General features: G+C 41.7%; 1 protein-coding gene across 2 annotated transcripts in view; it reads right to left on the reverse strand.

The window, feature by feature from the left end:
- Nucleotides 1-13,318, reverse strand: part of Pou6f2 (POU class 6 homeobox 2) — a 382,578-nt gene that overhangs the window by 113,721 nt on the left and 255,539 nt on the right. For both annotated transcript variants that reach the window (XM_021180807.1, XM_021180808.2), the window contains exon 4: nucleotides 6,196-6,596. In XM_021180807.1, the coding sequence (XP_021036466.1) occupies nucleotides 6,196-6,596 (401 nt within the window). The remainder of the gene's footprint in view (nucleotides 1-6,195; nucleotides 6,597-13,318) is intronic.

Consider the following 13,318-nt stretch of genomic DNA (forward strand, 5'->3'; position numbering starts at 1 on the left):
TGTTCCTCCTGGATCTCAAATGCTTGTAATAAATTCTTTGAAATGTCAGTAATGTTGAACTGAGGGTTTTGTTAAAGGAGATTTTCTTTCTTTCATAAAAGGAAAAATTGTCCTTTGCAGAGTATATGGGTAAATATATTTTGCTTATCTTATTCAGTGCTTAATACAGATGGGTAAAGGGATTCCCATTTCCCACCAGGCCTCTTGCTGAATGGGTGAATCGTGAATAACGTGTTCAGTCTTCTGGCTGGTGGGGTGGGCAGAAATAAAGCCTTACTCTCTCCCAACTTTAGGCTAATGAAGCCCTATTCAACACATTTATAGCATACAAAACATCTCTATTAGTGTGTGATACCTAATCTTCACAGTAAATCCCTGAATTTGTCTGGATTTCTCATCCATGATAATCAAGTTTTCTTTGGCTCTTTAGACAAGAGGAAATATTTCCCAGTCCTTGCCAAGTCCTGTTTTCCAGATGTCCTCATGGCTGGATGGCTGTGAGAGCATATTGTCTGCATGTTGACAATACTATCATTTTTTACCAACTTTACTTGATTTCAGAAAGTCATAAACCAGCCATCCAAAAGAGTTATCTGATTGTCATAATACTTCAATTACAAAAGATGGGTTTATTAGTCATTTGTAATAAGGAATATAGATTTGCAAGCCTCTATCCTTCTCTAATTATTAGCCAACATGCTCTTGATTTCCTGCTGTGCAAAACTTGGTGCATTTTCCAGTTTATCTAGAAAGTAGGATGTATAAGACATACCAAAACTTACAACAGATGGGATGCTGTTGGCCAGGGAGGATGCTTGCTAGCTACATCATTAATTCACCTGAGTGCAAGAGGTTCAGGAGAAACATATGAGGAAGCACTGGGCATATGTACTGCACTGAGGATCAAGACACAGAGCAACTTAGTGCAACATTTTAACCATGAAAAGAAGCCTGGAAAGTCTTGGGTTTAGGCCAGTGTGTCAGTATTCCTTGTGTTTTACAATTGAGTATAACTCAACCTGGCCTTAGAGCTTAAAACCTGAAATTTTATTGATGATGGCTTTTTGCCATTTGAATTTTCAAAACACTGTATTAGAATATTATCTTTTTTTTTCAATTACTGTGTTTTGGGGAAGGTGCTTTTAAGTTCTGCATCTAAAATAAGAAACACATAGTTTTAGCTTAGTTTTACTTCTGCAAGTGACTTGGCCCTGTGTGAACGCAGAGATGTCTCTGTTCTATCAGAACTGGTAATGTCCAAAGGAAACTATGCATAGGCATGCAGTGTGGGCCACTGACACCACATAGCGCGACTGATTTCTAAGCTAAACCTCAAAAGAAACTGAAAGGGCCTCCGAGGGATTAAATTTTATGAATGGAAAAAACCCTACAGCCAGGAGCCTTGTGCCAAACGGAGCAATTGTTGAAGGGAGAAGGAGTGTGGCTTCAAAAACCCCAGGCCCTTTTTACAGTGAGGAGAAGGACTCATGGTTGGAGAAAATTTGCTATAAAAATAATGGAAGTTACTACTTCTTAAGATTTGGACTTAATGTTTCAAAAAGGGGTATCACACCACTCTCCTATTGCATATCGACATTGGATACAGTACTGAGTGTGTCAATGGGAAACTATGGTTGAGAAGGTCAAAAGGCCTTGCCCCAGTGCAACAGAGGTAGGATTCTGATTCAGTTTCATTTCTGAGCTGCTGCTAGGCCTATAGATCAGCAAATGCTCCCAGGGGAAAACGCATCCTACTCCATCTTCCAAGCACCTGCTAGGCCCCTCATTCTGTATACAAGCACACATAGTTTTCTGCTCCTATTCCTATTGTTGCCCCTCTGTGTGTGTGTGTGTCTCTCTCTCTCTCTTTCTCACTCTCCTTCCCTCCATCTCTCTGTCCTCCCCCTTTCTCAGTTCCTCTGTTGCTTATTAAAATGTGTGTTCGATAAAACAAGAAAAGGCAAAGATTATCTTGCTTCCTGCCAAGCAAGATGGCATTCAGAAGGCCAAGGTTAAATGCAGCGTTTGGTTCCTTAAGCTTCTCTAATGCACAGGTGTGGCAAGACAATCTGGGATGAGAGCTTACAGCGGCGACTCTCTGCAGATGAAAACTTGACTTTAATTTGGGCTCTCTGGCTAAGATAAAACCTTCTTCTGCTATCATTACCCCACTTACGTTTGCTTTCCACTCTCCTTCCTCTCTGCTATCCAGCTGAGTGGGAAGAAATTCACCTGACCTTGAAGAATACTCAAAATCTGAAAATAAGGTTTTCAGCAGCCAGTAAAATCCCAGACTTCTACCAACATTTGGAACATACATGCACAGGACTGGGAACGTTCTTAGAAATGCCAGGTGAGAGAAACTGACACCCCGAGAGTTGCAATAGCTTGTCAAAAGCCAGGAGCAAGTTGGAGGTGGGGCTGGGATAAGGAAGAAGCTATTCACTTTCTGGTATGATCAATGAGCTCCAGCTAGGTGCTATGGGACCCTTTAGGAGGGGCTCATTAGGACATGGGCAACGTGCCTGTGATGCTTCCAGCGCATGTAAAATTCTGATGAGCACCCCCAGGAGACGCAATCTCAAAGAGCTGGAAACGAAGAGCCTCGCCATTCATACAATCACAGGATCTCTGCCAGATTAGACTAACATTGAACTAAAATTTTGAGTTTGTTTGTTTGTTTCCTTCCAGGAACAATTACTTTAAGTCCTCCCAATCTAAAAGGTTACATCTACTTATTGTTTCAGATTCTTGCTTATTCTGTTGTAGGTGGGTTACAGCAAATGAAGATGCATGGACTGAAAGCCCATCCTTGACCCTGAGGATGCTTCAGCTCCCTGATGCACTTTTCTGTCCCATGCACTCTTTACAGAAACTCATTTTGTACATTCACCTGCACCTGCCTGTGTGCCTTGACTGCCTGGCTCCTGGGGATTCGAGTACTTTCTTCTTCTGTTTAGAACTTCTCTCCTCAGCCTCCAGGGACTGAAGGCAGTTGTGAGTGGGCAGGTTTAGGGTATCAGTGGAGAATCTAAACTAAACACAGCTCAGCAGGGTTCAGCTTTTGCTATCCACACTAGACTCACCCTTCTCTGGCCCAAGTGAACAAAATTCCTCTCTTACCCAAGCTGCTCTAAAGGGGTAACACTTCAGAGTCTTCTCTGCCTTGAAACAACAATCTGGTTTCATAAATGCAATCCATTTCATGGAATTGAGTAGAAACATGAAATAAAATTATGCTGCAATTTTACAGGAACACCTGACAGGAGCTATTTGGAGACGTTTTGTCTAGGTGTTGCTATCTGCCAGCACTGCTCATGTTTTTCTTCATCTTTGAGAAATGACGTCACCCAAACATACTGTCACAGCCTGCTTTCATTTTAGACTTTTTCTTAAGACATCTTCTATACAGCATTCTTATCCTTCTAAGTTTTTTTGAGCCAAATATTAAACAAAAAGGATTCCAATGTGCTAGCATTTCCTAATAATCCATGTTGCAGTTCTAACATGCTGTCTTGGAATGATGTAAAAATATAAAGCCCACATGAACGTGGAGAATCATAACAATGAACTTTAAGTTCTCACATACGCATTTAGTTGATCTTTATTCCCTGAATAATTTTCCGACAAAACACTTCATTCCGCCTCATAAAGATCATTACCTCTGAGAATTAAATGTCTGTGCAGTGCTTTTAAATGGGTTTCTTTTTAAAAAGTTCAAACCTTCCATGTTCCACAAGCTCAAAAGCCCTGCAGCTGAGTGTTGGGGAGAAAAAGTTGAGACCATAAAATTGTTCCTTTCCTTTACATGGCCCTGCCTACAAGAGTGCTTTCTGCTTGTTGACAGAGACTTATTCGAGTTTAATTTTGTACCCATTCAAAAATGTTTTTAAACTTTGAACAAGGCACACCTTTGGTGGTCACCCATTCAGGTCCCTGAGTATTAATGTTATCTCTACTTTCTACATAAATACCACAAATATATTAAGTTTAGAAGCAAACTCCCAACGTTGAAAAGTTAGAATATTTTATTAGGGCTATAAAGAAACAAAGTGGGGCTTTGAGCATTCCTTTGCTGAAAACAATGGGACCAAGCAGCTTGGGATTCTTTGGTAGTTTCTGGGAGGAGCTCAGAAGTCATTCGATGTTGTCAATGTTCAGTGAAGACTGATGTCTGCATAGTTCCAAGCTAGCCTTCACTAACTGGGCAACAACTCCAGATTATAATCAACAGCTTGGGTAGATGCAAGTCCTGCTGTCTATCAAGGCAGGGTGAACTTTTTTTTGGTAATTTAACCTATTTTGGTGTCTTGGTGAGGGCAGTGTAGGAATGTTTAACCACATATTGTCATGATTTGGATCTGAAGCATCTCCTGCAGGTTTTGTTTGAAGCTTACTCCCTAGTTGGTGGGACTGTCAGAGGAGGATGTAGAACATACAGGATGTTCTGCCTGTCTGGCAGAAATCTGTCCCTGAAGATAGGCCTTCTAAGGTCAATCTCTAGTTCTTGCTTTGGTTTCGGTTTCTTGTTTCGCTATTGTGAAGAGGCTCTGCCTCACACTGTTGTTAGAAACCAACCCACTCTCCGATGCCCTCCCTGCTATGATGGACTTCAACTCTCCAAAACTGTGAGTCAAAGTAAAACAAGTTGATTCTCTCAGACACTGTGTGCTTACAGAGTATGAAAGTCACTGATTCACTTGGTATATAGACACATCTACGTTATCTCTTCTTAGAAAGCATCGCTCCCCCAGTCTGGAATGACAGAGATGCATTTTAGATTCTGATGATGCTAGGGCTGCTTGAACAGTGCGTTTGCTTAGATTTACTCTCCCACCAGATGTCAGGTGTCTGAGAAAGACAGTTTTTAGCTTGTGTTCATTTTATTATCATATCAAAATTGTTAGGTTGTCTTGTCCTTGTAAAAAAAAAATATATATATATATATACATATATATATATATATACTTTTTAGCTCTGTCTTAGGCATGTTCTTGGGGTGAAAGTTACCTTTAACCACTTGTCCAGGAATAAAATGTTGGTACATAAAAACTTTGGATCACTTTTAGAAAGCAAGTTCAGAGAGACAAAGCAATGGATATGACGTAGAGTGGTTCCTAACCTACCTGCCTTTTATCTATGTGCTCATCTGTTTGATCTCATGTCTTTTCCTGTTTAGCAGCCACAAATGCCATCACTAGTGTCACCCTTGTGTTGGGGAGCCTGAGTCAAGGCTCACGTGTGAGGAAGCTGGGTGGGCTAATCCCCCAGCATTCCAAGTGACTGCATTAACTGCTTAGTTGGTTGTCATTGTGCCCAGGGATACTCTCCATTTTTACTCTCACTGAGAAAAGTGTCCCATGTGATTCAAAAAACAAGACGCTCTGTACCTTCTGTGCTGGCACCACAGTCATTCTCTTTGAAGCTAATCCGTTCTAAAGGATGCCATTAGGAAGTTAAAGTTTTATATCTCTGAATGTTTCTCTTCATTCCTCTCAATGAATGTAGACTAAAGATAAGCTTTCATTATTAGCCCAAAGTACCTATTTTTATTTCTTCAGTCTCACAGTAATAAAGTAAGTATATAGCTGCTTTATCTTGTATTAAGATGCATATTTTTTGAGGCTCTGACATGAGTTTAGAATATTTGTTAATCTGTGGCATAATGGATGGAATCTGGGAAACAAGACTGGGGCTAAATTTCTTTGCCTTCCTGACCCCAGAGAGTTTTTTAGAAAAATAAAAACAAAAGAGCAGAAAGTACTGAAGGTAAGACACTGTTGTATTCATAATATAGAGAAATAACCACCAAGCCTCTTGGACAGTAGATGCAGTTCTCCACGGGGCTACAAAACTGTGCTAGTAATAATTTTAATTGGATGCTATCTTTGCTGCCTTCAAAAAGTATCATAAAATGGAGTTATTACAGGCTACAAGTGCACTTACAGTGCTGTCCTCTCACCGAGAGAAAGACATAACATTTATCCTTCGGAGGGCAGCATCAATGGGCTTCTATTTGTTTCGTTCACATGCATCCCCAGCTGCCTGCCATTTACTTCCTCTTCTCTAAGTCTAGGAGATCAATTTGAATTGGACACTGCAGAATGGGATGCTATGTCTTGCTGGCCTTCTGCCTGTGGGGACTGTACAACACCATGGGAAAGTCCACACTCTGGGGGAGGATGGAAAGCATACCTGTAGAGGGTTAGGCGGTGTGAGCGGTGACGGAAGGCTATGTCCTGGAGATGGGCTGGGTTTCTGAGGGGGACTTGAGCTCTGCTGGGTTGGAGATGGCTGGTTCTGGTTCTGGGCGTGGGAGTGAGGTTGATGCTGTTGAGGCTGAGTAGCCTGCTGCAGCTGAGCTGGGGGAGCCTGCAACTGCTGTGAGGCAGGTGGTGGCTGGTGAGGCGGGGTGTGCTGAGACTGTGGCTGCTGAGACTGTGGGGGCGCCTGTGAGGCTGGTTGTGGGTGCTGGCTGGTTGGTGGAGGAGGTGGTTGTTGTTGTTGTTGTTGTTGTTGTTGCTGCTGCTGCTGCTGTTGCTGTTGCAGTTGGAGTTGCTGGAGCTGTTGCAGCTGGGAGTTCAGAGATGAGGTAGCTGCAGGAAGACAGGAAGGAAGGATGGTGTGAGACAAACAACAGTTACCATGTGTCCTTTGCACACTGACAAAGGTCCACCTTACAGAGTGTCACCTTCTCTCCTTGAAGCTCCTTGGCATGGCAGAGGACTGTGGGACTCTGGGAGAAACAAAATCATTTCTTGTGAAACGGTTTACAGCTTTGGATCAGCGTGTAACGCAGCAGATATTCTCAAAGCTCTGAGCATCGCTTAAAAGCTCTGCATTAAAGAGATGTACCAAAGATGGAGCCGGGTTTTAAGTACTTTCTCCCACTTTCTCTTCTTTTCCATCTGCAAAATATACTCATGCTTTCAAGATTTGATTTAGATTTCCAAAGTTCAACCCGTTTAATTCTTCTGGTAAATGCTTGACTGGAGCTACGAACAGAACAGTAAATTGTTAGCAATCTTCTTTCCATCTCTGTCAGAACCATTAGTGGCATCACTTTCACTCGTTACTTCAGACCTCCACCCATTTGCTTAGACATCCTGGTTGAACCGTGTTCTGCTTTAAAATGTACAGATGTTTTGGAGTAAAAGAACTTTGTATGATTCAATTATTTTTTGCTTGCTGATCTGACAAAGGTTTTCCCCCATCAATTAATTAATTTAAGCACTTTATATCTTGACGTAGCCTCCTCATCCCTCTTTTACTTCACCTCTGAGAAGGGGGAAGGTCCCCCTCCCCCCCAGGCACCAACCCTCCCTGGCACCTCACTTCACTGCAGGACTAGTCACATCCTCTCCCACAGGATTCACAAGCAAGCAACAGAGTTAGGGTAAGGTCCCCCTTCAGTTGTTGGCAGACCTGCACAAAGGTAAGTAGTACATCTGCTATATGTATACACATACACATATACATATATAATGTGGGGGTGGGCTAGATCCAGTCCTTGTATGTTCTTTGATTGTTGGTGGTCCAGTCTCTGAGAGTCCCAAAGTATACGGACAAAAATGGATCAGAGACTAATGACTGACTCAACCTGAGATCTATTCCATGGGCAAGAACCAATCCCTGACACTATCTGTAATGCTTGTAGACAGGACTCTAGCATAACTGTCCTCTGTGAGGCTCTACCCAGCAGCTGAGAGAAGTACACGAAGAAACCCACTGCTAAAGCAGGGAGTCTTGTGGAAGAGTTGGAAGGATTGAAGCACCTGGAAGAGACAGGATTCCACAGGAAGACTAGCAGAGTCAACTAACTGGGACCCTTAGGGGCGCCCAGAGACTGAACCACCAACCAGACAAAGTTCTTAAACTGAAAGGATTGTGTTTGGTGGTTGTGAATTGATTTAGGTGCTTCAGCATCTCAAAGAGCTAAGAGAATAAATTAAGATTTTATTGTGTCTGTGGAAAGCTATCTCTGCACTGAACAAGCAACGTTGCTTCTCAGATGTTCATTAGCTAAGGCAACCTCAGTTTTTAAATCTAGAAAAATACCTAATATGAACTGTTATATAATATACATGCCTTCACACAGCAGTTCTACCTGAAAAGGCATGCATGTTGAGTGTAGCCAGCGGGGACATTAACTAATGTCTGCTTTTGTAAAGAATCATTTTATAAGAGACATTGAATGCCACATAGTTAATGGTAGGGTGCCAGACAGGATATAGGATTTAGGGAGACAGAGTTTTACCTTCTAGAAGCTTACAGTGTCTTTAAGGAAATAATATTAATCCATAAAAATGCCATTTTGAGGTAATTATTATAGAACCCTAGCAGAAGTATAAGCTAGATTCATACGTGTTAATTAATTAAATGATAGGTAGTATGAACCTGACAAAAGAGAGCTAGATAAGCCTGAGGGGTGAGGACAAGAACCATGGTGGCTATGACCCTGTATGGCACGTGAACTGTGCCATCAGAGGAACTGGCATAGAACCGGTAAGTGGAGCATGTTCAAGCCCTGGAAATCTCAAAACTTGAGATTTAGAATCTCATCCTGAGACTAGCAGGAATGGAACTATACCCCTCCCTGCTTCTATGTCTGCCTTGGAACAAATAGCCAAAGCGACCTCCAACCATGTGGTCACAGCACCTGAAACACCTGTCCATGCTAATGAGGCATCTCAGGACCTTATCTTTCAGCCAATGTCCTTTTTCCGCCCTGAATATTCTCACCCCCAAATTATATAATTCTTGGTTCACCATGAAAAAAGTCTATGTGTTGAAGTCCATCCTGAATAGAGAAATATACACAAGCTAAGATTGTCTCAGAGAGCTGCTTCATTAAAGATTGTTGGAGAAGATCTTCACCTAAAAGAGCCATAACACTAAGATGCTTGGAGAGGGCCTTCTCTCTCCTCACCCACTGGGACTTGATTCTATCCATTCCAGACTCTGCTTCATCCATCCAGTCTGGTGTGCAGCAGCATCTGGACACCCAGAAAGTAGAGGACCCAGAACCACATTTGTCCAAAAATTGGTTTCACCCTCCCTGTGTAGTGGCATCTGACCTTCTGGAGGGAAGAGGAAAACTATGGACCCCACCACTCTAGACTTCACCTAGTCCTTTCTGAGCTGGTGTCAGGGAGGCAAACCTGTAACTACATGGGCCTATAGAAAGAAGGCTTCAGAGAAGGAAGTGAAGATGGAGAGGGAACATCTAGCTGGAGAAACACCCAGAAATCATAACCCGAGTGACAATTATGGGGGCAATTTTGAGATAACTGGCTGCAACTAAGAGTCAAGGAGGTTCTGAGTCACCTAAACTTCAGAGACACAAAGATGATTCTTACAATCAGCCTTGGCATATATTAGATGTGAGATAAAAATTCTCGTTTTCTCCAGGAGGGTGCAGCTGCACAGGTGCGTTAGCAGCATCCTCTGTGCCCCAGGGCCTTGTATGTGACTCATCAGTGACTCAGTCATTGTCCTCATTGCAGAATGCTGAAAGCCTATTTTGTTATTTTTCTCTCACTCTTTTTAATCATACAAGATCACATTTGATTGAAAATCAAGAATACCAAAACAATTCTGACCCTCAAGATCTCTTGCATTCTGGGATCCCTGGAAAAGAGGGGTTTGGCATCTTTTGTGGTGTGGTTACAAACAGTGGAATCTGCACCTCATCTCCTGCCCTATTCAAACCATGTGTGTCTAGGCTTCCTTCAAGTGTGGTCTATAACAGTGCTTATTATCATGGCTGCGTTCAATACCACATGGTTTCATTTGGATTAGAAAAGCATTAATCTAAATCACCATTTAGAAACTGGAAAGACTTTGGAATATTGGCAGGTAGGTATTGGCAGACAAGTGCAACAGACCCTAACCTACTAATGAGACAAGGTCCCAGATGTGTCTTCAATGCTTTGTGTTCACGAGCTCACATTACTCAGATATTTCCTCTAATAGCAACTTGACTGCAAAGGCACAAACCTAAGCAAAACCCCATTGCATCCAAGTTGTATCTGAAGCATCGCAGTAATGGGAAGTCAGATGTGGTCATATATGTGGTGGGCACAAAGAAAGTAGGAAGAAATATGTAAGAGTGTATTATATAATGTCTAATAAATGTCAAAATCAACTATCTAATGATATGAGCTAGAGAAACATGATATCTCATATTATAAAGCAAAGTAAAATATGGACATAGAAAGTAAAAAACAAGAAAACTGAGAAAGGTTAAGGACATAGATGAACTACACAAATGATGTCCACAGATAATATGGTACACAACTGACTTCAGTCATGTAACATCCAAGATTTTACTATCTTCTGGTACTTATTTTCTACATCTGGTTACAATACACTGGACAAGGCTAATAGTAAATATGAAACTTAGGCTATGAAAGAATACATATTATAAAAACATATCAAGATTTTGAAAAGGAGAGGGAAAGCAAAATTCTCTCAAACCCACAACTTCCTAGAGAATGGAAAGCTGTGGGAAAATGACATGAATGTCAAAATAAATAATTTAATATGACCAAGGAGTAGCCAGGAATCCTGCAGTTTGCTATTTGTTCAGTTTCTATAATTCAACTGTGTATTAAAAACAATTCCTCATTTTGAATGTTAAGGTTTCCATAGTAAACCTTACACTTCAATAGGACCACACAGCCCGAGTGATCAGCAGTAAATTGCATACGGTGAGATCTATGTGAGATCAGTTCCAAAAGCCCAGAGTAGAAACTGAAAGAGTTCTTGGGGATTGGCTTAGTCTCCAGGACTTCTGTGGATAGCCAAATTCACTGGAGCTCACATCTCCTTCTTACACCTGTATATATCGTATGCAAGTCCTCCCACGTACATTAAAAGGCAATTAATATTACTTATATTATAATAGCATGGTATGATTACTGTATTGCTAATTGTTACACTGTTTTGTCTAGAGAGTCAAAATAATGGAGAAATCTATGCACATTTATTGCAGATGGAGTTAAAAGTACTTTTGATCAATAGTTCATTGAATCTTCAGATTTAGGACACAGGCTAATTGTTCCTGCACTTTAAATAATCCATGAGATCCCAGAGAAATGAAAACATGCCCTATGCTGTATACCACCATCATTTAACCTATGTGGTATGGTCTTTCTTGCCTTAAAGCGTGCCTCCTCAACTGTCTCTGTTTTGGTTTCTTTGGTTCCCAAGATCCTCTGTGGGAAAGGCATATAATTAAAGAGTCAGAGCTAGGATCCACATATCAGAGAAAATATACTGCATTTCTCCTTCTGAGTGGGTTTACGTTTATCAGTATATTTATATTTCAGCTCTGTTCATTTTTTCCTGCAAATTTCAAAATTTATTTTTTTCTTTGTAACTGAATAAAATTTCATTGTGTCCTTTCATTTTCATTATCTGCTTGTCAGTTGATGGAAATCTGGGCTGCTTCCATTTTCTACCTATTATGAATAGGAATGTGATGAACATGGAATTAGAGGTGCCTGTGTAGTAGGGTACAGATTCCTTAGGGTATGTGGTGGTTTGAATTGCTTGGTCCATGGGAAGTGGCACTATTAGGAGGAGTGGCCTTGTTGGAGGAAGTGTGTCACTGTGTAGGTGGCCTTTGAGGATTCCAGTGCTCAAGCTCCACCTAGTATAGAGAACCACCTCCTGGCTGCCTTTGATCAAGATGTAGAACTTTCAGCTTTGACTCCAGCACCATGCCTGCCTGGATGCTACCATGACTCCTGCCATGATGATAATGGACAGAACTTCTAAAACCATAAGCCAGGCCCAGTTAAATGTTTCACTTTATAAGAGTTGCCTTGAGAGCAGCCAAGGTCAGGATCCTTCTGATTTCCATCTGTACCCCACAGCTAACCCTGTGCCAGAACTCTCTGCAACCTAATCCCACCTGGAGAGAGCTAGTCTCCTAGGAGTGCTGACACACCTAAGATCACAGGGGAGACCACCACTACTGCTCCAATACCTGGCCCAGTGGGACCCTCCTAGAGCCTAGAGGACTCAGGAACCATGGAACAGCTGGAGACAGTATCCTTCAGGTTTCAATCTGTGCCCAAGAGCTAACCCTGTGCTACAGCTCTCTTCAACCCAATCCTAGGTGTGTCAAATTGTCTGATGTTGGGAAATAGAATTATTTACAAAGTTCACATTTGAGAATCCACTCAACCCAGTAATAAATGAAAAAGAAAGAGGAAAGGAAAGAGAAAAAGAAGACATCACATATAGAAAAATAAGGTTATGATTTTTCTGTTGGGCTGGATTCTCAGCGTCCTGTGCTGCAGGTTAGACATGTCTACTAATGATGGGTCTGAGGTTTCTTGTGAGATGCAGCCATCGGAGAGTGACTTCCCTGCTCTACACACTTTTCTAGCTGTTTTCAGGACACAGGCACAGAACCTTAGGACAGGACCTGACTGTAAGAGCTTGGTAGGAGCAAGATACTAGGATGAGTAGTATCTGAATCTAGAGAACAGGATATCCCCAATTAGAAGCAAAGTAAACAAATGCAGGATGGACCAGAGAAATGCAAGGGCTAGAAACTCTCCAACAACAAGGTGGAAGGTTAATATTGTCCACTTGACAGGATCTAGGATAAGACTCACTGAACACCTGTAAGGGATTATCTCCATTAGACTATTCTCTGAGGAATTGTCTTGGTTACATTACTGGGTGTGAGAAGACCTACCTTGAATGTGGCCACATAGGAAGCTTCCCCCAGGGGTGGGGAAGTTTTTACCTGTTTGTCTTTGAGTTTTGCTGGTGAGCCTATCTACCTGGTTCCCAAGTTTGTCTATACTTTCATTCTTTCTGTTACTGCTGCCACCAGTGTTGCCAACGTATCCTTTTGCTGACACCAGAACTCAGTTCTTTTGCCTTCAACATAGACTAAAGATGAATGACTCTCCAGGACTTCTCCAGGTCATCATATTGAGGCTTTGAAGCATTTAGCCTTATGGCTGGAACAGCTACCAACTCTGAGGACAAAGACAGCACTGTGAACTACCCAGACTACATTGTGTAAGGCAATCTAAAGAATCTAATTTAAAAATATAAATTCATCCTATGGGTTCTGTGTCTTTAGAGAACACTAACAAATATACAAGGTATTCACAAGTCCTATCTGGTTTGTTCCATGTTCTTCTTTCTGACTATTCCACTGACCTCTGGCTATAATCTATGAGTTCTCTGTTTCCCCTTATCTCTCAGCTTAAAATCCTTGCTGCTTGTGGAGATTTGGGTGTCTGTACTAAATCACTAAATATCTCTCTCTCTCTCTCTCTCTCTCTCT

Source organism: Mus caroli, chromosome 13, assembly GCF_900094665.2.
Source record: "Mus caroli chromosome 13, CAROLI_EIJ_v1.1, whole genome shotgun sequence".
Lineage (NCBI taxonomy): Eukaryota > Metazoa > Chordata > Mammalia > Rodentia > Muridae > Mus > Mus caroli.